This window comes from Oncorhynchus mykiss, chromosome 16, assembly GCF_013265735.2.
Source record: "Oncorhynchus mykiss isolate Arlee chromosome 16, USDA_OmykA_1.1, whole genome shotgun sequence".
Taxonomy (NCBI): domain Eukaryota; kingdom Metazoa; phylum Chordata; class Actinopteri; order Salmoniformes; family Salmonidae; genus Oncorhynchus; species Oncorhynchus mykiss.
Window position 1 is genome coordinate 13,847,270 of NC_048580.1, and position 22,418 is coordinate 13,869,687.

The following is a 22,418-nucleotide window of genomic DNA, read 5'->3' on the forward strand; positions in this document are numbered from 1 at the left end:
TACCAGTTGCCTACTGCTGCTGAAAGTGTCTGTATCTTCACAATCAACTTTGCAGTACTGTATTTATTAGAAAAGGTAAAAGCAAGGTGATGCAAGGTCAAGTCATCATGTGTAATAACACAGTTATAAAATCGTGTTGTCTATAAGTAGGGCAGGGTAGTAGGATACCTTATCACTTGGATTCATTGAATAGGCCTACAGAAAAACATCTCAAATGAAGTCTAGCAGTACCTGGTGATAAATTAATTTCTCGAGCCGTTTCCTCGAAGTCTAAACAGACCCTGCCTGGGCGAAGTAAATCAGTCACAGCAACACCGCACACTTACGTAAGGACATCCATGGTATCCAAGCTCGTAACTATGAACCTCCTCTTAGACAACATGGCGCATGTGTACAGCTGCACTGCAAATATAGACGATACATCATGTTAGGTGGAAAATAATTAACTTATGCTTACCTAAGTGTAGCACCTAAACTAGACTTCGGCGACATTTACCTATCGAATGCGGACGCTCGTGTCTGTTCACTTTGACCACAGCATCAGACTCGGGTCTCTGCGCGCGAGCTCACCTGCTTACAATGAAGACGAGAGAGCGTTTCAGGTCCTGAATGTTCTTTTAAAGTTAGTTTCAAATTATTTGATGTTTTGTTACTGCGCGTACCGCGTATGAGGGTCTTTTGAGTTCTTTTAACTTGTTCTAGTTAAGAAAAGAGTAATGTGACTGCGACCTAAACGATACTTTTCAACTGATGAAGAAATGCTACTCAACATTACGAGAGAAAACCACACACCACTGCATCAGGCGGAAAGGGAGAGAGATAGACTCCCTCCAATTTCCAGTCATTCCAGCTCTGTTAGTATGAAATGTTTTTAAATATTTTTCATATTCTTTAAATGTGTTTTCATGTCCAATTAAGAAATAAAGTAACCGTTTTCATGTGGGATCAATGTAACAATGAAGTCATAAAATGTCAATTTATTTCATTGCATAATGATAACTTAACCATTTCAATGACCTCGGGGTTTATCCTTTTGGAAATGTGTTGATGTTAAAACTAAGGGTGGGACCTTTTGGCCAGCTCTTCCTAACCCATTTATGTTATAAAACAGCATAGCAGCTTTGTGAGTAATATACCACATTATCACTGTAACAAAGCCCAAACATTATACTGTACATTTTGTTTATGTATTAGACTTTTATTTTGGTGGCCAATGTGCTACAGTACTTGCTGTGAATGAATAGTATTATATACTGTTAAAGTTCTAATCGATACTGTTATTAAAATTTCTGGACCTGATGTCAATTTTTTGGACATCCAAGACTCATGGCAGTGTTTAGACAGGCAGCCTATTCTGTTATTTTATTAACTGATTGGTCCTTTGACCATTCAGATCAGCTCTGAAAAATATCTGATGTGAAAAGATGTTATGTGATTTGTCAAAAGACCAATTTGTGGAAAAAAGATCCAAATTGGGCCGCCTGTCTAAACGCAGACAATGATGTCTGTCAAATGAATTGTGATTTTTATCACAGGGACTTGATCGTGGACCAAAGCTGCCATATCCGTCTCTCAACTTCATCTCAAACCACAGAAAGGAGGATGGTAGCCACAGCATCTCCTCCCAGTTTATCCTTCCCGGCATACGGCATGGTATGGTCCGTCATGGTAACGCTAATGTTCACATTACCTCATTCAAGAGTCAACTTGAATAGTAAGCAACAGTCTTTTGTGAACTGAGATTTCTGAAGCTCACAGGCAGCCCAATTACACAGGCAACGCAATTATTTGTTTCATTAATTGCTCTGAAAAATACCTGATGTGAAAAGATCTGAGCCGATTGGGCAAAACATAAAATAGTGAAAAAAAAGATCAGAATTGGGCTGCCTGTGTAAATGCAGCCATAGTGAACCAATATCAAAGTGCCGGCAAGAAGCATTTACTCAAGTATTATCTATCATGTGCTATCAATATGGCTACCTAACACACGTTTGATATTGTTACCTTCAGGTACAGGGAACACTTTGAGACTTAATAATAACACTCTAAGAGGCTTAAAAGGAAATCACTTTCACACAGTGCTCCCAAAAGAAAGGCTAGTTTCAATTTCAAAGCGACCCATACAGGCTGTTTTGAATTAATGAGCGATGCTCCAGGCAGATGTGTTGTCGTGGCTTCCTATTCTTGAGATCAAAGATGTTAGAGGAGACTTGAGCATCAATGCTTGATGCAGATGAGATAGACAAAGGCCCATTCAGAACTGCTGTTCCTTTATAGGGTGAACTTGTTCTGGGTGTAATGAACACGACCGTTGTGTGGGCTGGCGACGGAAGTTTTCAAAATCTGTTAATATATTGCTGTCACTTATACTTGAAAATATGGAGAGTTCATTGCCCTACGCTGCTCATTGTTGTGATATGAGAAGAAAAAAAACATTTATGCAGGTTTCATCTTGTTATATACGGTTCATTGAGATTGTTAAACTATAATTTGCAACAAAACAAGCAAGTATACAGTAGAGAATCATAGAGGCAAAGGTTGAGAGCCACAATGCTTCTTGACACACTGCTCGCTTAATCTGGAAGCCAGCTGTACCAATGTGTCGGAGGAAACGCCGTACAACTGGAGACCGTGTCAGGGTGCATGCGCCCGGCCCGTCACAGGAGTCGCTAGAGCGCGATGGGACAAGGACTTGCCAGCCAAACCCTCCCCTAACCCGGACGACGCTGGGCCAATTGTGCGTTGTCTCATGGGTCTCCCGGTCTGCGACACAGCCCAGGATCGAACCCGGATCTGTAGTGATGCCTCAAGCGGTGCAGTGCCTTAGACCGCTGCGGCACTCGGGAGTCTATAACTCACATTTCTATGTGAATTCGGTCGGGTCACCCACAAAGTTTCATATTGCATCTTTAATATATAATAGTATTTTCAGGGATGATACATTTGGGTGATAGTGTTTGTGTGTTTAAAAAAAATATATATATGTGTGTTGTTACTCCGCCTGCAGGTAGAGAGCTTCCCCCCATCTGTCCTAATGTCAGACTGAAGCATCAACATCAACATCGCATCACTGTTGACAATCTGCCTCCTGAGGTTAGGGCTCGCTTTGCCACTGACCCAGTCATGCCCCTCCGCACCAAGACTGTCAAAGAGTTTCAGTAAGTACACACACACACACACACACATTATTATCATTCAGAAATTGCTTTTAATATTTGTCTAATGTTTACTAGGGAGGACATTGAGAGGGCAACAGTCTCAGGCGATTGGAAACACGTCCACGATTTCTACTTGACCACGTTCGGCTCCTTTTTAGAACTGAATGCTGCCTTTAAGGTGGGTAATCCCCATGTCTGTGCCATGTTCAATTCTGAGGTTTCGTATTTGTATTGTCAGTCAAGCCAGTGCTATTTATACAGCATGATTTATAATGACTTATTGCACTACTATGTCAATTCATTTGTATAGATAAGTGTGATGGTAAAATTGCTAAAGCAAATGTGCTAAATTTGTAATGTGACTGATCAACGCAAATAAAAGGTGATCATTGTTTTGGTATTAAAAGTCGGTGAATAAAGTATTTCTGGGAGCCAGGTAAAGGGGAATTTGGAGAGTTGTTTTTGAGTCTGTAAATGAATGAAGTCATTTAGAGAGTCGGGGAAAAAAGCACCTGTGCCTGGTATCCATAGAGAGGGTTATTCATAAGAGCAGGACCTATAAGAGAACGTATGATCATATACGCAACAGTTGGGTAAATGTTTAGCATGTGTCATGGTCGGTTTGCATTGCTTCCTAGAGGTTCTAGGATAATTATGTCATAACAAAGTATAATTAAGCAATAAGGCCCAAGGGGGTGTTGTATATGACCAATATACCATGACTAAGTTCTTATTTACAACGTAAAACAGAGTGCCTGGATACAGCCCGTGGTATATTGGCCTTATATCACAAACCCCCGAAGTGCCTTATTGCTATTATAAACTGGTTACCAACATAATTAGAGCAGTAAAAATAAATGTTTTGTCATACGGTTTGATATACCACGGCTGTTAGCCAATCAGCATTCTGGGTTCGAACCACCCAGTTTATAATTAAGCAATAAGGCCAGAGGGGGTGTGGTATATGGCCAATATACCATGGCTAAGGGCTGTTCTTAGGTATGATGCAACATGTACCTGGATACAGCCTTTAGCTGTGGTATATTGGCAATATACCACAACCCCCCGAGGTGCCTTATTGCTTAAACTGGTTACCAACGTAATCAGAACAGTAAAAATAAATATTTTGTCATACCCGTGGTATACGGTCTGATATACCACAGCTGACAGCCAATCAGCATTCATGGCTCAAACCACCTAGTGTATAATATAGAATATTAGCCTTCCCCCAAAGGGATCCAGACTTGAACTGAGCGAGTCACTAATAAGTGTACAACCGTGGCCAAAAGTTTTGAGAATGACACAAATATTAATTTTCACAGTCTGCTGCCTCAGTTTGAATGATGGCAATTAAAATATACTCCAGAATGTTATGAAGAGTGATCAGATGAATTGCAATTAATTGCAAAGTTCCGCTTTGCCATGCAAATGAACTGAATCCCCCAAAAATATTTCCACTGCATTTCAGCCCTGCCACCAAAGGACCAGCTGACATCATGTCAGTGATTAACTCGTCAACACAGGTGTAAGGGTTGACGGGGACAAGGCTGGAGATTACTCTGTCATGCTGATTGAGTTCGAATAACAGACTGGAAGCTTCAAAAGGAGGGTGGTGCTTGGAATCATTGTTCTTCCTCTGTCAACCATGGTTACCTGCAAGGAAACACGTGCCGTCATCATTGCTTTGCACAAAAAGGACTTCACAGGCAAGGTTATTGCTGCCAGTAAGATTGCACCTAAATCAACCATTTATCAGATCATCAAGAACTTCAAGGAGAGCGGTTCAATTGTTGTGAAGAAGGCTTCAGGGCACCCAAGAAAGTCCAGCAAGTACCAGAACCGTCTCCTAAAGTTGATTCAGCTGCGGGATCGGGGCACCACCAGTACAGAGCTTGCTCAGGAATGGCAGCAGGCAGGTGTGAGTGCATCTGCACATACAGTGAGGCAAATACTTTTGAAGGATGGCCTGCTGTCAAGAAGGGCAGCAAAGAAGCCACTTCTTTCCAGGAAAAACAACAGGGACAGACTGATATTCTGCAAAAGGTACAGGGATTGGACTGCTGAGGACTGGGGTAAAGTAATTTGATCTGATGAATCCCCTTTCCGATTGTTTGGGGCATCCTTGAAAAAAGCTTGTCCGGAGACGACAAGGTAAGCGCTACCATCAGTCATGTGTCATGCCAACAGTAAAGCATCCTGAGACCATTCATGTGTGGGGTTGCTTCTCAGCCAAGCGAGTGGGTTCACTCATAATTTTGCCTAAGAACACAGCCATGAGTAAAGAATGGTACCAACACATCCTCTGAGAGCAACTTCTTCCAGCCATCCAGGAACAGTTTGGTGACGAACAATTCCTTTTCCAGCATGACGGAGCACCTTACCATAAGGCAAAATGATAACTAAGTGGCTCGGGGAACAGAACATCGACATTTTGGGTCCATGGCTAGGAAATTCTCCAGATCTTAATCCAATTGAGAACTTGTGGTCAATCCTCAAGAGGCAGGTGGACAAACAAAAACCCACAAATTCTGACAAACACCAAGCATTGATTATGCAAGAATGGGCTGCCATCAGTCAGGATGTGGCCCAGAAGTTAATTGACAGCATGCCAGGGCAGATTGCAGAGGTCTTGAAAAAGAAGGGTCAACACTGCAAATATTGACTCTTTGCATCAACTTCATGTAATTGTCAATAAAAGCTTTTGACACTTATGAAATGCTTGTAATTATACTTCAGTATTCCATAGTAACATCTGACAAAAATATCTAAAGACACCGAGGCAGCAGACTTTGTGAAAATTAATATTTGTGTCATTCCCAAAGCTTTTGGCCACGACTGTAGACTAAACTAACCTACTTGTTAGTCCTAATCTAAATGTGCTCTTAATTTCTCTTTCCAGAAAGATGCAAACCCTCCGTTCAACACGATTGAAGACTCAGGAATCAATACCAAATTCATCAATGCTGTCTATGACGCATTATCGCTCACGGTATGTAGAATGATTGAGCAATGAATAGCCATGTTTATATTAGGTTGTTGAAATGAAAACCTCTCACTAACTTTGATCTAACATTGATCCAACAGCCTCCTGATGCCCAGAGAGCAGTGCTGAAGGGGATCATTAACAGCTTGTTGAGAGAATGGAAGGGGTATGTGGCATTCTTATAGTCTAGTGCTCTTTTATTTGCCACTCAAACCGAAGGATTCCTCTCTACATAGTAAAGCTCTATACTTTGTGACTTGAATATTGATGCAAATGTTACATACTGGATGAGAAATGAACTTCATATTGTCTGCTTTGTTTAGCAGTCGACGGACGAAGGATGACCTGAGAGCGTATTTCATTCTAGTTCAGGTAACGTCATGCATCACGTGCTGTATATGTACACACTACTGGTACAAATGACACACAGATTTGACTGATGTGCTCTTTTGACCGCTGATACTTAATTCCACGCTATAAATAACAAACTCCTTTCATTATGTAACAGTAATAACAGCAATTTCCTCATTAGAAGTGAGGCCGTTTCTGCATTCAAATATACGCATACCCCCCCAGCCCCCAGTCTAAAGGCAAACACAGGAAACTCTTGATGCGCTCCCTCACCACATGCCCCCCTCAGCCCTCAGTCTAAAGGCAAACACAGGAAACTCTTGATGTGCCCATTGACTCCAGTCATAGCCCAAGCAGTCAGTCTCAGTCAGGCTCTGGATATAAGGAGAGTAGAGTGTTTACTTTACACATGACCAACAGACTAGAGGTAGGCTTGGCACCGGCCAAATATGGACACAAACAGCCTGGGAGAGACTCGGTAGGCAGACTGGGAAATGGCTGAGTTGAACTGGGATGATTTCTGTCTGCTAAAAATTGAGACTTTGGTTGGAGACTCTTGTCTCTATCCCATTCATGGTTTAATTATTGTTTCAGACGTTTTATGGGGTTTATAGGACCGTAAATTAAAAAGTAAGTCTTCCATCCCTTTCTTGCCAGCAACTTTTTGTGGTCATTGAGTCTCTCCAGTTCTCTCATCTACATTTAGTGTGATTTGTCGTTGGGCTGTTGATAGGCTCTCTGACAGATCCTGTGAAATTGAAAGGGACAAGACAAGTATTCATTAATTAATTAATTGTAGGGTTTGTATCACAATTAACACCCTATTTCCTAAATTGTGCACTACATTTGACCAGGGCCCATAGAGTAGTGCACTACATTTGACCAGGGCCCATAGAGTAGTGTACTACATTTGACCAGGGCCCATAGAGTAGTGCACTACATTTGACCAGGGCCCATAGAGTAGTGCACTACATTTGACCAGGGCCCATAGAGTAGTGCAATACTTTTGACCAGGGCCCATAGAGTAGTGCAATACTTTTGACCAGGGCCCATAGAGTAGTGTACTACATTTGACCAGGGCCCATAGAGTAGTGCAATACTTTTGACCAGGGCCCATAGAGTAGTGCAATACTTTTGACCAGGGCCCATAGAGTAGTGCAATACTTTTGACCAGGGCCCATAGAGTAGTGTACTACATTTGTCCAGGGCCCATAGAGTAGTGTACTACATTTGTCCAGGGCCCATAGCACCTCTGATCAAGTTGTGCACTATATAAGCAATATGGTGCCATGTGGGAAGAAGCCTTGGTAAATGTGTCTGATTCGCTTGGTTGATGTCAGTCAGACCCTTATAATACCAGTGGTATTATTCTCCTTTCTCTTTCTTCTCTCTCGCACTCTCTCTCTTCCCGCTCTCTCGCTCTCTCTCTGCCGAGGGAACGGATGAGGTCATGTTTGAAGTCTGGTTTCCTCTGTAATGCCAGTCTTTATTAGAAGCCAGACTTCTTCTGTTGTAAAGCTTTATTTCCTTTTTGAAGTGCAGTGCCACTGCTGAAAAAGCTTCTCTTTGTTGCAGAACCCTCAGTGCACCAGCCCAGCCACATATGTCATCTATGCACACTTACTGAGGCAAATAGCCGCGCTGGCGGAAGCAGACCACTATTTCCTGATGCACTGGTTTAAGAAGTAAGAGTCGGAATTGTTCCTCTGTCTTATGCAGTCCCATGCTTTTCCAGGCTGTAGCTGTTATCCACAAAGTAAACACAGTCCTCAGAAAGAAACCATGTTGTTATTCTTTATGCAGGAAAGTTAAATAAATGACGTTTTTCAAATTGTTTTAGTAGGAGTTGGTAGGAATTGAGCAGTCATAGCTTTCAAGCAAAGACAATCTGTTTTGAAAGTTAAAATGTATTCCTTGTCATGGTGAGAATGCCTCGATGATGATTATCTAACCCAGGTTGTCCCAGAAGCGGTTCAAACAGCTGGTGGAGCGGCTGCACCTCTTCATCTCCACCCGTCTGTTCCCAGTCAAGGCTGAGGAGCTGCCCCCCATGGCCAAGTGCTCCTGGTGGATCCCCTCCGCCACCAAGGTCCTCTCCCTCCTCAGTGAGTAGGACGTATTCTATCTCCACCCCCACAGAGATGGGGCAATGGTCAGGGCAGGGGGATGTTAGTGAAGTGGTGTGGAGATTTAGGGAAAAGGGGGGTCGGTCTATCCCTTGTAATGGATTAAACTTCACTTTCTACAGAGATTGAATTCTCTTGTCCAAATTTGTTTGGTTCTCCTGCCCATATTTGTCTAGTTATCTACCCATATTTGTCTGGTTTTCCTTACCATATTTGTTTGGTTATCTACCCATATTTGTCTGGTTTTCCTTACCATATTTGTCTGGTTATCTACCCATATTTGTCTGGTTATCTACCCATATTTGTCTGGTTTTCCTACCCATATTTGTCTGGTTATCTACCCATATTTGTCTGGTTATCTACCCATATTTGTCTGGTTATCTCCCCATATTTGTCTGGTTTTCCTAACCATATTTGTCTGGTTGTCTACCCATATGTGTCTGGGGTAGACGTTGTTTGAGGGTCAGAAGAAGTGTCAAAGTTCATGAGAATAAATCAGTCTCCAAGAGAACTCAATACTGTTTCTCTTTTTTCTCCATTGTAGATGCAGCCAATATCATTTCTAGCACTCCTATCCTGCCCTTTGTTGACTTCTACAACCCCACACTGGACCACACTGACTTCATGGAAGACTATCGAATATGGCAGACTCAGGGAAACTCTACCAGGTGTGACAGGACAATATTGTCAGAGCAAAGCTTATGTTGACCAGTGCTCTTCAATTCTCCTCACAGCCCTTGCTGTTTTGGTTCCTGTATTTCCCTGTAAATAAATGGAGCTCCCTCTTGTGTCAGCTTTCAGCATTAGCACAACATATTATTTGTTTATGATATCAGATTGCAACATCAAATATATCCAGCAGCTATCTTCAATTAGTATCATACACCAAAATCACACCATCCCTGATGAAACCAAATATTCCCGTTCCTCCCTGTTCCTCCCCGTTGGCAGGTTTACATTCTGCCAGTTCGCCTTCATTCTGTCCACGGTGGTGAAGAAGGCCGTTATCCAGAAGGACTCTGAACAGCAGATGATCAGCATGGCCAGGGTGAGACAGAGGTCACTGCCCACATGGGTCCTTGTCATCCATCTATGACAGTGTCATTGTATTGCACTGTCAAAGCACAGACAATGCATCACATTCTCAGACTAACTATTACCATTCTTCATATTGGCATATTGACTTTCTAGTGTTAATGTACAGAGAATGCATATATATATATAATTTTGTATATATTATTTTGTATATATATATATATATATATATATATATGTTTAATCTTTAGAAAAAAATAATTTATGTATGTTGGAGTGTATACTGTATAGGTCCTCAAGTTTTTCCCGGTCCATCTTGTAGTCAGGAAAAACCAAGAACAACAAGTTTAGAACATTTACAGTGTATATCTCACTGAATCAGACTGAAAACATACGCTCTCCCTCTCAGACAGCAGTGGTCCAATTTAAACATAATGTACTGTGGTAACAACATAAGGAGTGGCTCTTGTTATTTATTTCAGCAAAGCCTGGTGGACAAAGTGTCTCGCAGACAGCGAGTGGACATGAGCTTGCTCTTTCTCAACATCAAAGTCCGACGGCTGCAGCTGGTCAGTGACTCAATGGATGAGGTAATACCATTTCCCATCTAACAGACATACAAAAACGTTATTTAAGAAGACCGCCCTGGAAGAGAGGCTTGATTACTATTTCTGTTATGCAATAATGTAAGAGCCAATTCATTTCATGTAAATTCAAATATTTCACTGCTTTCCATTCAGTGCATTTCAAAACTGAAACATCCAAGGTATGTACAGTTGAAGTCGGAAGTTTACAAATACCTTAGCCAAATACATTTAAACTCAGTTTTTCACAATTCCTGACATTTAATCCTAGTAAAAATTCCCTCTCTTAGGTCAGTTAGGATCACAACTTATTTTAAGAATGTGAAATGTCAGAATAATAGGAGAGAGAATTATTTATTTCAGCTTTTATTTCTTTCATCACATTCCCAGTGGGTCAGAAGTTTACATACACTCAATTAGTATTTGGTAGCATTGCCTTTAAATTGTTTAACTTGGGTCAAATGTTTCAGGTAGCCTTCAACAAGCTTCCCACAATAAGTTGGGTGAATTTTGGCCAATTCCTCCTGACAGAGCTGGTGTAACTGAGTCAGGTTTGTAGGCCTCCTTGCTCACACACTTTTTCAGTTCTGCCCACACATTTTCTATAGGGTTAAGGTCAGGTCTTTGTGATGGCCACTCCAATACCTTGACATTGTTGTCCTTAAGCCATTTTGCCACAACTTTGGAAGTATGCTTGGAGTCACTGTCCATTTGGAAGACCCATTTGCGACCAAGCTTTAACTTCCTGACTGATGTCTTGAGATGTTGCTTCAATATATCCACATAATTTTCCTCCTCATGATGCCATCTATTTTGTGAAGTGCATCAGTCCCTCCTGCAGCAAATCACCCCCACAACATGACGCTGCCACCCCCATGCTTCACGGTTGGGTTGGTGTTCTTCGGCTTGCAAGCCTCCCCCTTTTCTATCCAAACATAACGATGCCCATTATGGCCAAACAGTTCTATTTTTGTTTAATCAGACCAGAGGACATTTCTCCAAAAAGTACGATCTTTGTCACCATGTGCAGTTGCAAACCGTAGTCTGACTTTTTTTTATGGCGGTTTTGGAGCAGTGGCTTCTTCCATGCTGAGTGGCCTTTCAGGTTATGTCGATATAGGACTCGTTTTACTGTGGATATAGATACTTTTGTACCTGTTTCCTCTAGCATCTTCACAAGGTCCTTTTCTGTTGTTCTGGGATTGATTTGCACTTTTCGCACCAAAGTACGTTCATCTCCAGGAGACAGAATGTCTCTCCTTCCTGAGCGGTATGACAGCTGCGTGGTCCCATGGTGTTTATACAGTGGGGCAAAAAAGTATTTAGTCAGCCACCAATTGTGCAAGTTCTCCCACTTAAAAAGATGAGAGAGGCCTGTAATTTTCATCATAAGGTACACTTAAACTATGACAGACAAAATGAGAAAAAAAAATCCAGAAAATCACATTGTAGGATTTTTTATAAATTTATTTGCAAATTATGGTGGAAAATAAGTATAAGTACAGTGTATGTAAACTTCTGACCCACTGGAATTGTGATATAGTGAATTATAGGTGAAATAATCTGTCTGTAAACAATTTTTGGAAAATGTACTTGTGTCATGCACACAGTAGATGTCCTAACTGACTTGCCAAAACTTTAGTTTGTTAACAAGACATTTGTGGAGTGGTTGAAAAACAAGTTTAAACTTCAACTGTATAAGTTCAGACATGCGGCATGCCTTGTTCTGATAAGTTCAAGAAAGTTGGCCACAGCTTAACTTGTTCTCCTGCATTTAGCTGACTAGAAATCGAGCAGACTTGAAGAAGAAGCTGAAAGTGTCGTTTGTGGGGGAGGCTGGTTTAGACATGGGTGGTCTGACCAAGGAGTGGTTTCTCCTTCTCATCCGACAGATCTTTCACACAGACTACGGTGAGACGTATGGGACAAACAGATCAGGTGTATGTGTTGCCATATAGATACAGATGTTACAACTGTTTTGTTTGCAACAATGCTATTTTCTCTATAGATAACAGTATACGTTCAGGAGATGTATTTCTCCTTTAGCCCTGGCTTTTTATTCTTCATCCTGCAGTCTCAACCAATGCCCAGACTAAGAATGCTGACCTGTTAATTAAGAAAAAATCTCAAATGTATGATCTTCATGTTCTGGGACAGATATGTAGCACTGCAATAGATGACCATTATATTTACAGTATCTCCCATTTGGTCTGGGACCTAAGCAGTCCAAAAAACGAAATTCCCACGTACTCTATTCAGAACATTTGTTATCTCTCTTTGACCGGAGACCTGTGTTCTATGTCTATGTCATGTCTGGGTGGAGTTGTGTTTAAGCAGAGTGTATTTGTGTCTCCTCTCTGCAGGCATGTTTACGTTCTTCAATGATTCCCACTGTCACTGGTTCAGCAGCTGGAAGTGTGACAACTTCTCCGAGTTCCGATTGGTCGGAGTCGTATCCTTTTGTACCATACCGTGATTTACGGTACCGTGTAGCCCTTCGCGAACTGTAAACAGATTCTCAACGTACAGCTGGAGTCCTCATGTTGTACTCTGTAACTGGCGCCTGGAGTTTTAGTCAGGTCACGTAGTGAGGAAGAACTCATGGGAATCTTTGCACATTTACCATAGATACTCCGAGGTTCTCCACTCTCCCTATGCCAGGTTAATTGCTGCTTTGCAGATGATAGCTTTAGTTTTAGAACTATAATTTTGTGGTAATTCTTCAGTTTGTCATCTTCTAAACTGAGGAGACTCTGCAGGGCTTTTCTATTTGGCACATTGCAATCTGATGTAATCTAATAGAGTAACTAAAGCATGCAGAATATGAATGTGTTAAGTTACCGGGTCGTTCCATGAATAGAGTGCGTGTCTTTTATATCCTTGTGACATAGTGTTTATTTAGATCAAAAACTAAATGTAACAGCTAGATCATATACACCTACACTCTAACTAAATTAAATAATGTTAACATTTTAATAGTAGTTTGTTTTCATTCAAATCAATTAGTTGTTTCATTCAATTGCCCCTCGCTGTTGTACACAACAAGCTTCCATTCCCACTGGTTGATTTAAGATGACCTTGTCAACCCTGTTACTTTAATTGTCACTTTTTATAGTCATTTTTATTAGTTGAATCTATGTAGATGGGAAAATACGTTTGTTGTGACCATGTTCTCTTTATGACAGAATGCTAAAGGTGCCACGGGAAACACAGCAAATATTGAGATGAGTGAGATGCATGACTTCGCTCTCACACACAGTATCTGTTCACTTCACGCTGTTCACAGTGTGGTAGCCACGTTTCCACACTCTTAGTTGTTGCGGAAATTGACCGACTATGCTGTTTACTTTCTGCATCTACGTCATATCGCTGAGTCTACTTTTAAAATTAGATGAAATACAGTACCAGTCAAAAGTTTGGACACACCTACTCATTCAAGGGTTTTTCTTTATTTTGACTATTTTCTAATATTGTAGAATAATAGTGAAGACATCAAAACTTTGAAATAACACATGGAATCATGTAGTTACCAAAAAAGTGTGAAACAAATTCTTCAAAGTAGCCACCTTTTGCCTTGATGACAGCTTTGCACACTCTTGGCATTCTCTCAACCAGCTTCATGAGGAATGCTTTTTCAACAGTCTTGAAGGGGTTCCCACTATGCTGAGCACTTGTTAGCTGCTTTTTTTTCACTCTGCGGTCCAACTCATCCCAAACCATCTCAATTGGGGCGGTAGGTAGCCTAGTGGTTAGAGTGTTGGACTAGTAACCAGAAGGTTGCTAGATTGAATCCCCAAGCTGACAAGGTCAAATCTGTTGTTCTGCCCCTGAACAAGGCAGTTAATCCACTGTTCCTAGGCTGTCGTTGTAAATAAGAATTTGTTCTTAACTGACTTGCCTAGTTAAATAAAGGTTAAAAAAATAATAATTAGGTTGTGGATGGGGGATTGTGGAGGGCAAGGTCATCTGATGCAGCACTCCATCACTCTCCTTCTTGGTCAAAAATCCCTTACACAGCCTGGAGATGTGTTGGGTCATTGTCCTGTTGAAAAACAAATTATAGTCAGTCCCACCAAGCGCAAACTAGATGGGATGGCGTATCGCTGCAGAGTGCTGTGGTAGCCATGCTGGTTAAGTGTGCCTTGAATTCTAAATAAATCATAGACAGTGTCACCAGCAAAGGACCCCCACACCATCACACCTCCTCCTCCATGCTTCACGGTGGGAACCACACATGCGGAGATCATCCTTTCACCCAATCCGTTCAGCTACCAACACAGCAGTTAGAACAAAAAATTGCAAATTTAGACTCATTAGACCAAAGGACGGATTTCCACCAGTCTAATGTCCATTGGTCATGTTTCTTGGACCAAGCAAGTCTCTTCTTCTTATTGGTGTTCTTTATAAGTGGTTTCTTTGCAGCAATTTGACCATGAAGGCCTGATTCATGCGGTCTCCTCTGAACAGTTGATATTGAAATTCCACAAATTAACTTTTAAGAAGGCACACCTGTTAATTGAAATGCATTCCAGGTGACTACCTCATGAAGCTGGTTGAGAGAATGCCAAGAGTGTGCAAAGCTGTCATCAAGGCAGAGAGTGGCTACGTTGAATATATTTGGATTTGTTTAACACTTTTTTGATTACCTCATGATTCCATATGTATTATTTCATAGTTTTGATGTCTTCGCTAATATTATACAATGTAGAAAATAGTAAAAAAAGAAAGAAAAACCTGCGAATAGGTGTGTCCAAACATTGACTGCTACTGTATATATTTAAAAAGGTTTACAGTATAACACTACCCAAAGGGCCCTCTATTGGTGGATTGACACTACCATGTATTCAGCACTTTCTGGGTGTTCTACAGAGACGACAGTCAGTGTGCGTTGGGAGTCGCAGCTTGTGCGCACGTGGCTCTCCCCTTGGGTACGGCTGACTCGAATCTCGCCAAGTTGCACAATCACAAGTGATGAGGCAGACACAGAGGCAGCCAGTAGCCAGGAGCCAGGGCCGTGTCCTGGCCTTACCTCTCTCCATTGTCTGCTGTCCCCTCCTTGCCTGAGGCATGTTCAGCCAGCCTGAGCTAGTCCACCCACATACCCCTACACCCCTTCCACCTCACCAGTCTGTCTGCCACTCGGGTTGGAATTACTGCACACTGACCGACACTGAAGTGGCTATGTGTCTCTGTCTGAAACTGTGCAACCAACACCACAGGGAGGGCGGAGTGATGAAAAATGCCATGTCACAACAGAGAATAAAGAGAGAGAGAGAGAGAGATAGTGATAAAAACGGAAAGGTTCTGTTTTGTCATATTTTGTGGGCTGCAAGTCTGGCTGGAGCAGTCTGATTTTCATTCTCCGCCTCTCAGTTCCCATGGAATTTTCCCCAAGTCTGCGCCAATATAAGTTGAAGCATTTCCCCAAACTCTATTCATCTATTTAGTAAGCTAGGGAGCTCTGCAGCTTAGCCTCTCCCACAGAAGTTCCATATGGGCGACACATGAAGTGAGATCTGCCAGAAGCAGCTGGAACCACTTTAGGAGTTCAGGCTCCGTCCAATTTCATTGTAAATGCATAATACACCTGCTGTTTAAATTCGCTCTTCAGATCTGCTACTAGCCAATATACATGGCAAAATACTGTGTTAATCGAGTGATAATTGTGATCATTACCACACGCTGCAGGGTCTGTGAAGCTAGTATAAAATGCTGTCATTGTTACGAAGTATGAAGAACTCAGGAGCACAATACTGCTATGCTACATTCAAGGAATATAACTAACCACATTTGAATCTGTTCTTCTAGTGGTGTATATGAGTTATCTTAATGATAACCCTGAGTCATTTGGTGTTGGAAGTTAATTGCTTTCTTTTGCAAAGGATCTGTGATTACCGCCTTACCATAGACTTTGATACACCCTCAACTTGATATGTGTCAGCTCATGGGACTGGCCGTCTACAACAGCATCACTCTGGACATCAGCTTCCCACCCTGTGTCTACAAGAAGCTGCTGACCCCGCCCGTGGTGCCGTGTGACCTCGATCTCCCCGTTGGCATGGCGACCCTCACCCTGGACGACCTGCAGCAGGTCATGCCTGTATGTACACAACACAAGCTGTGACTCTCACTAGCATTCTTTCCCATTACACTGCACTCTCCTCCTAACGATCACAAGTACAAGAATATTGATTGCAGTGGTCAAAGAAACATTTCTATACTTGCAAAGTACTCCTCTGTTTAAGGATAATTATTTCTACAATCAAATGAATGGACGTGATGCTTATGAGAGGACATTTTAGAATGATTAAGATTTTCTCTGATGGGTAAAGTGTTGATTTGTACAGTATATGAATATGGATGTACAGTTGAAGTCGGAAGTTTACATACACAAATTTCTTCTAAACTAACTATAGTTTTGGCAAGTCGGTTAGAACATCTACTTCATGCATGACACAAGTATTTTTTCCAACAATTGTTTATAAACAGATTATTTCACTAATAATTCACAGTATCACAATTCCAGTGGGTCAGAAGTTGACATAAACTAAGTTGAACTAAGTTGAACTTCGCTCAGGAAGAAGATGCGTTCCGTCTCCTAGAGATGAAGGTACTTTGGTGCGAAGAGTGCAAATCAATCCCAGAACAACAGAAAATGACCTTGTGAAGATGCTGGAGGAAACAGGTACAAAATTATCTATATCCACAGTAAAACGAGTCCTATGTCAACATAACCTGAAAGGCCACTCAGCTAGGAAGAAACCACTGCTCCAAAACCGCCATAAAAAAGCCAGACTATGGTTTGCAACTGCACATGGGGACAAAGATTGTACTTTTTGGAGAAATGTCCTCTGGTCTGATGAAACAAAAATAGAACTGTTTGGCCATAATGACCATCGTTATGTTTGGAGGAAAAAGGGGGAGGCTTGCAAGCCGAAGAACACCATCCCAACCGTGAAGTACGGGGGTGGCAGCGCCATGTTGTGGGAGTGATTTGCTGCAGGAGGGACTGATGTACTTCACAAAATAGATGGCATCGTGAGGAAGGAAAATTATGTGGATATATTGAAGCAACATCTCAAGACATCAGTCAGGAAGTTAAAGCTTGGTCGCAAATGGGTCTTCCAAATGGACAATGACCCCAAGCATACTTCCAAAGTTGTGGTAAAATGGCTCAAGGACAAGAAAGTCAAGGTCTTTTTATTTGTTTTGCTGGTAAATCTTTTAAATATTTTTTTTTAATCTTATTAGCACTTTGTTTTAGCTAGCTATTTGTGTAGGTAAGTAAACACAATGAGAGTGGCCATCACAAAGCCCTGACCTCAATCCTATGGAATAATTTGTGGGCAGAACTGAAAAGGCATGTGTGAGCAAGGAGGCCTACAAACCTGACTCAGTTACCCAAGCTCTGTCAGGAGGAATGGGCCAAAATTCACCCAACTTATTGTGGGAAGCTTGTTGAAGGCTACCCAAAATATTTGACCCAAGTTAAACAATTTAAAGGCAATGCTACCAAGTACTAATTGAGTGTATGTAAACTTCTGACCCACTGGGAATGTGATGAAAGAAATAAAATTATTAATAATAATAATTCTTAATAATTCTCTACTATTATTCTGACATTTCACATTCTTATAATAAATTAGTGATCTTAACTGACCTAAGACAGGGAATTTTTACTAGGATTAAATGTCAGGAATTGTGAAAAGCTGAGTTTAAATGTATTTTGGTGTATGTAAACTTCCGACTTCAACTGTATGTACGGTTGCTAGACTAAGAAGTTATATAGAGTGTGCTAAAATTAACTCCAATTTGCCCCTGTTCCTACTTATAGCTGAACAATATGTGAAGGAATAAAGGCATCATAATGTCAGTAATGTGCTTGTAGTTTAGGGAGTCATATATTGTGCTATTTGTTGACGCATGGTGTCAAAGTGTTTGTGCCGTGCGCCACAGGAGTGTGAGATAGTCAACCATGTTCACACTCAATACGGTCCCAGTCTCACCCTGCCACCAGTCTCATAACAGTGTGGCTGCTGCCAAAGTGAGATGAGAGTGATTTGGCTAGGTCTCAGAGATGCCAGCCTGGACTCCCACCATCACCTCAGACGCACCAGTGATAGATTCCTACCCACAGATGCCACACCTAGCAGTCTAACACTGCTAATGAAGCTGTCCTGGTGATGGCAGCGTTTTTCATTGATCAGGGGGGTTGAATGATGCCAGCTGTAGTTAGGGAGGTGAGATACACTTGACGTGGCATGACATGTTCTGCAATTGCCATCAATGTTATGCTTTGTTGACATAATATTTCCTTATATAATCATGTAGTTTCACATAATATGTAGATTTTTGAGTTGCTATTGAAAGTGATTGAAGTACTGACATTTTCCAATATTCACCAGCAGAGGGCGCTCAAACCTAACGTATGCACATCGCCACTTGCAATCTCTACAAACTCAAAACAAACTAAATCTATGTTAATCATATACTGTTTACTTGTATGCACACAATACATTACTGTCACTAAGACTGGTATTAAACTTCTTTAGGTGTAATTGTGTAGCTTTCTATTCAGTATGCATCGTATCTCATTGGGCTCCCGAGTGGCGCAGCGGTCTAAATGACTGCGTCTCAGTTTTAGCGGTGTCACTACAGACCCTGGTTCGATTCCAGGCTGTATCACAACCAGCTGAGATTGGGCGGTGCACAACTGGCCCAGCGTCGTAAGGGTTTGGCCGGGGTAGGCCGTCATTAGAAATAAGAATTTGTTCTTAACTGACTTGCCTAGTTAAATTAATAAACATTGCGCTGCACAGCCTTGCCAGATGTTGGTTTTTACTGGGCAGTTGGCCTTGTCTTAGCTTACATAACGGCCTCTGTTGAATACTTTTTCCTAAATTGGAGGAGGACAGTGAAAAAGCTGCCGCAAGTTCTTTAAAAAGACTGACCAGCACTGACGTCAAACACATGTCATTGTTCTTCGAATGATTGCGTTTGCATTGTAAAATGTATTTTGTGTGACTATGTTCTAAGGTATGGATCGGAATAGCATAATCACAGTGATGTCGTTGTATTTGGTACAAATCATTCCCTAAGTTCTAGACCTCAGCTGAATCTGGTAATGAGTGGTGTGGCTGTTGACCACGTTGAGGAGACTAAATTACTTGGTGTTACCTTAGATTGTAAACTGTCATGGTCAAAATATATCGATCAATGGTTGTGTAAAGATGGGGAGAGGTCTGTCCGTGATAAAGAGACACCACACTCCACAAAGCAAGTCCTGCAGGCTCTAGTTTTATCTTATCTTGATATTGTCCAGTCATATGGGGTGGCAGGTAGCCTAGTGGTTAGAGCATTGGGCCAGTAACCAAAAGTGTTGCTGGATTGAATCCCTGAGCCCACAAGGTAAAAATCTGTCGTTCTGCCGCTGAACAAGGCAGTTAACCCACTGTTCCTAGGCTGTCATTGTAAATAAGAATTTGTTCTTATCTGACTTGCCTAGTTAAATAAAAAATATATAATCAGGTGCTGCAAAGAAGGAGCTACGGTAGTTAAGCTGCAGCTTGCTCTTCACTGTAATCAGAGTGCTAATATTAATACTATGCATGCCAGTCTCTCTTGGCTAAGAGTTGAGGAAAGACTAACTGCATCTGCCTTTTTTTATAAGACACATTCATGTTCCAAATTGTTTGCATAGTCAACTTAAACACAGCACTGACACACACACTTACCCCACCAGACATGCCACCAGGGGTCTTTTCACATTCCCCAAAAGTCCAGAACAAATTCAAGGAAATGTACAGTATTATACAGAGCCATGGAACACAAGTGAACAGCAAACTTGGTTTAAAAAAAAACGAATAAAGTAACACCTCACGCACGGCACAACGCCTACTTTTGTGTGCATGTACTGACATGTAAACTACATGACCAAAAGTATGTGGACACGTGCTCGTCGAACATCTCATTCCAAAATCGTGGGTATTAATATGGAGTTGGTCTCCCTTTTTCTGCTATAACAGCAAACACTCCACTGTGAAGGCTTTCCAATAGATGTTGGAACATTGCTACAGGGACCTGCTTCCATACAGCGACAAGATCATTAGTGAGGTCGGGCACTGGTCTTGGGCAATTAGGCCTGGCTCGCAGTCTGCGTTCCAATTCATCCCAAAGGTGTTGGATGGAGTTGAGGTCAGGACGCTGTGCAGGCCAGTCCAGTTCTTCCACACCGATCTCGACAAACCATTTCTATATTGACCTCACTTTGTGTATCGGGCATTGTCATGCTAAAACAGGAAAGGGCCTTCCCCAAACTGTTGCCACAAAGTTGGAAGCACAGAATCGTCTATAATGTCATTGTATGCTGTAGTGTTAAGATTTCCCTTCACTGGAACTAAAGGGCCTAGCCCGAACCATGAAAACCCACCTCAGACCATTATTCCTCCTCCACCAAACTTTATAGTTGGCACTATGCATTCGGACAGGTATCGTTCTCCTGGCTTTCGCCAAACCCAGATTCGTCAGTCGGACTGCTAGATGGTGATGCGTGATTCAACACTCCAGAGAACTTGTTTTCGAGTCCAATAGTTGCGAGCTTTACACCGACGCTTGGCATTACGCATGGCCATTGAAAACCATTTCATGAAGCTTCCGACGAAAAGTTATTGTGCTGACGATGCTTCCAGAGGCAGTTTGGAACTCGCTGTTGAAACCGAAGACAGAAACTTTTTACGCGCTTCAGCACTCGGCGAACCCATTCTGTTAGCTTGTGTGGCCTACCACTTTGTGGCTGAGCCTTTGTTGCTCCTAGATGTTTCCACTTCACAGTAACAGCGCTTACAGTTGACCAGGGCAGCTCTAGCAGGGCAGAAATTTGACGAACTGACTTGTTGGAAAGGTGGTATCCTATGACGGTGCCACGTTGAAAGTCACCGAGCTCTTCAGTCAGGCCATTCTACTGACAATGTTTGTCTATGGAGATTGCATGACTGTGTGCAAAGATTTTATAAACCTGTCAGCAACTGGTGTGGCTGAAATAGCCAAATCCACTAATGTATGTGTAATTGCTAGATGTATTGTCGTTAAGTGTCAGACCCCAGTAAGACTACCTGTCACCATTGGCGTTGGCTAATTTGGATTTGTATTTGTGTTTTTTATGGATCCCCATTAGCTGTACTCTCATGTACTCCTCCTGGGGTCCAGCAAAATTAAGTTAGTTATACAATTTTAAAAACATTACAATACATTCACAACAGATTTCACAACACATTAAGTGTGTGCCCTCAGCCACTACTCTACTACCACATATCTACAATACAAAATCCATGTGTTATCGTGTGTCTGTGCCTGTGTTTGTGTCTCTTCACTGTCCCCGCTGTTCCATAACATATATTTTTATCTGTTTTTCCAATCTGTTTCTACTGCTACTGTATGTTACTTGCTGTGGAATATAGTTCCATGTAGTCATGCTTTATATAGTACTGTGCGGCTCACATAGTCTGTTCTGGACTTGTGAAGAGACCTCTGGTGGCATGTCTTGTGGGGTATGCATGGGTGTCTGAGCTGTGTGCTAGTGGTTTAAACAGACACCTCGGTGCATTCAACATGGCACAACTTCTTACAAAAACAAGTAGTGATGAAGTCGATCACTCCTCTACTTTGAGCCATGAGAGATTGACATGCAAATGATTAATATTAGCTCTACGTGTACATTTAAGAGCCAACTGTGCTGCCTTGTTCTGGACCAGTTGTCATTTTCCCAAGTTCCTCTTTGTGGCACTAATGTGGATCCTAATCAAATCAACAACAACAGATCATGTACCATGCATACACCATATAATGGTTATTTTGTTTCCTCAATATGTGTTCTAGATTGTGTAGTTGTAAAGGCTTTACATGGTGCTCTTGCTGATTGTTCTTACAATGTCACACAAAAGACAAGTCAGTCATTAGAAGTATCAATGATGAAATGAAGTCAGATTTTCCTCCATAAAACATTCTATGAACATAGTGTTCTGTGCTGTATGAGGCAGAAGTTTCCACCGTGGCACTTTCAAATGGCAAGATGTTTTTTTTCCCTCTTCACAGATGTATAAGAAGAATAAGTCATATATGCTTCATAAAGAGTGGTTGCAATCTATATAAAAAGCCATGCTTATAGATTTGATCTTGTGTTTCA

General features: G+C 41.7%; 1 protein-coding gene across 2 annotated transcripts in view; it reads left to right on the forward strand.

Moving 5' to 3' along the window:
- The first annotated feature begins 331 nt into the window (after nt 1-331).
- Nucleotides 332-22,418, forward strand: part of LOC110491402 (probable E3 ubiquitin-protein ligase HECTD2) — a 32,925-nt gene continuing 10,838 nt past the window's right edge. Inside the window, exons 1-15 of one of the 2 annotated variants that reach the window (XM_021564816.2) lie at nt 332-854; nt 1,536-1,653; nt 3,008-3,158; nt 3,234-3,336; nt 6,058-6,147; nt 6,243-6,307; nt 6,465-6,513; nt 8,068-8,177; nt 8,449-8,597; nt 9,163-9,286; nt 9,570-9,666; nt 10,136-10,243; nt 12,016-12,148; nt 12,601-12,689; nt 16,179-16,337. In XM_021564816.2, the coding sequence (XP_021420491.1) occupies nt 759-854; nt 1,536-1,653; nt 3,008-3,158; nt 3,234-3,336; nt 6,058-6,147; nt 6,243-6,307; nt 6,465-6,513; nt 8,068-8,177; nt 8,449-8,597; nt 9,163-9,286; nt 9,570-9,666; nt 10,136-10,243; nt 12,016-12,148; nt 12,601-12,689; nt 16,179-16,337 (1,641 nt within the window). In that variant the 5' untranslated portion in view covers nt 332-758. The remainder of the gene's footprint in view (nt 855-1,535; nt 1,654-3,007; nt 3,159-3,233; nt 3,337-6,057; nt 6,148-6,242; nt 6,308-6,464; nt 6,514-8,067; nt 8,178-8,448; nt 8,598-9,162; nt 9,287-9,569; nt 9,667-10,135; nt 10,244-12,015; nt 12,149-12,600; nt 12,690-16,178; nt 16,338-22,418) is intronic. The other variant, XM_021564817.2, reaches the window with a different exon arrangement.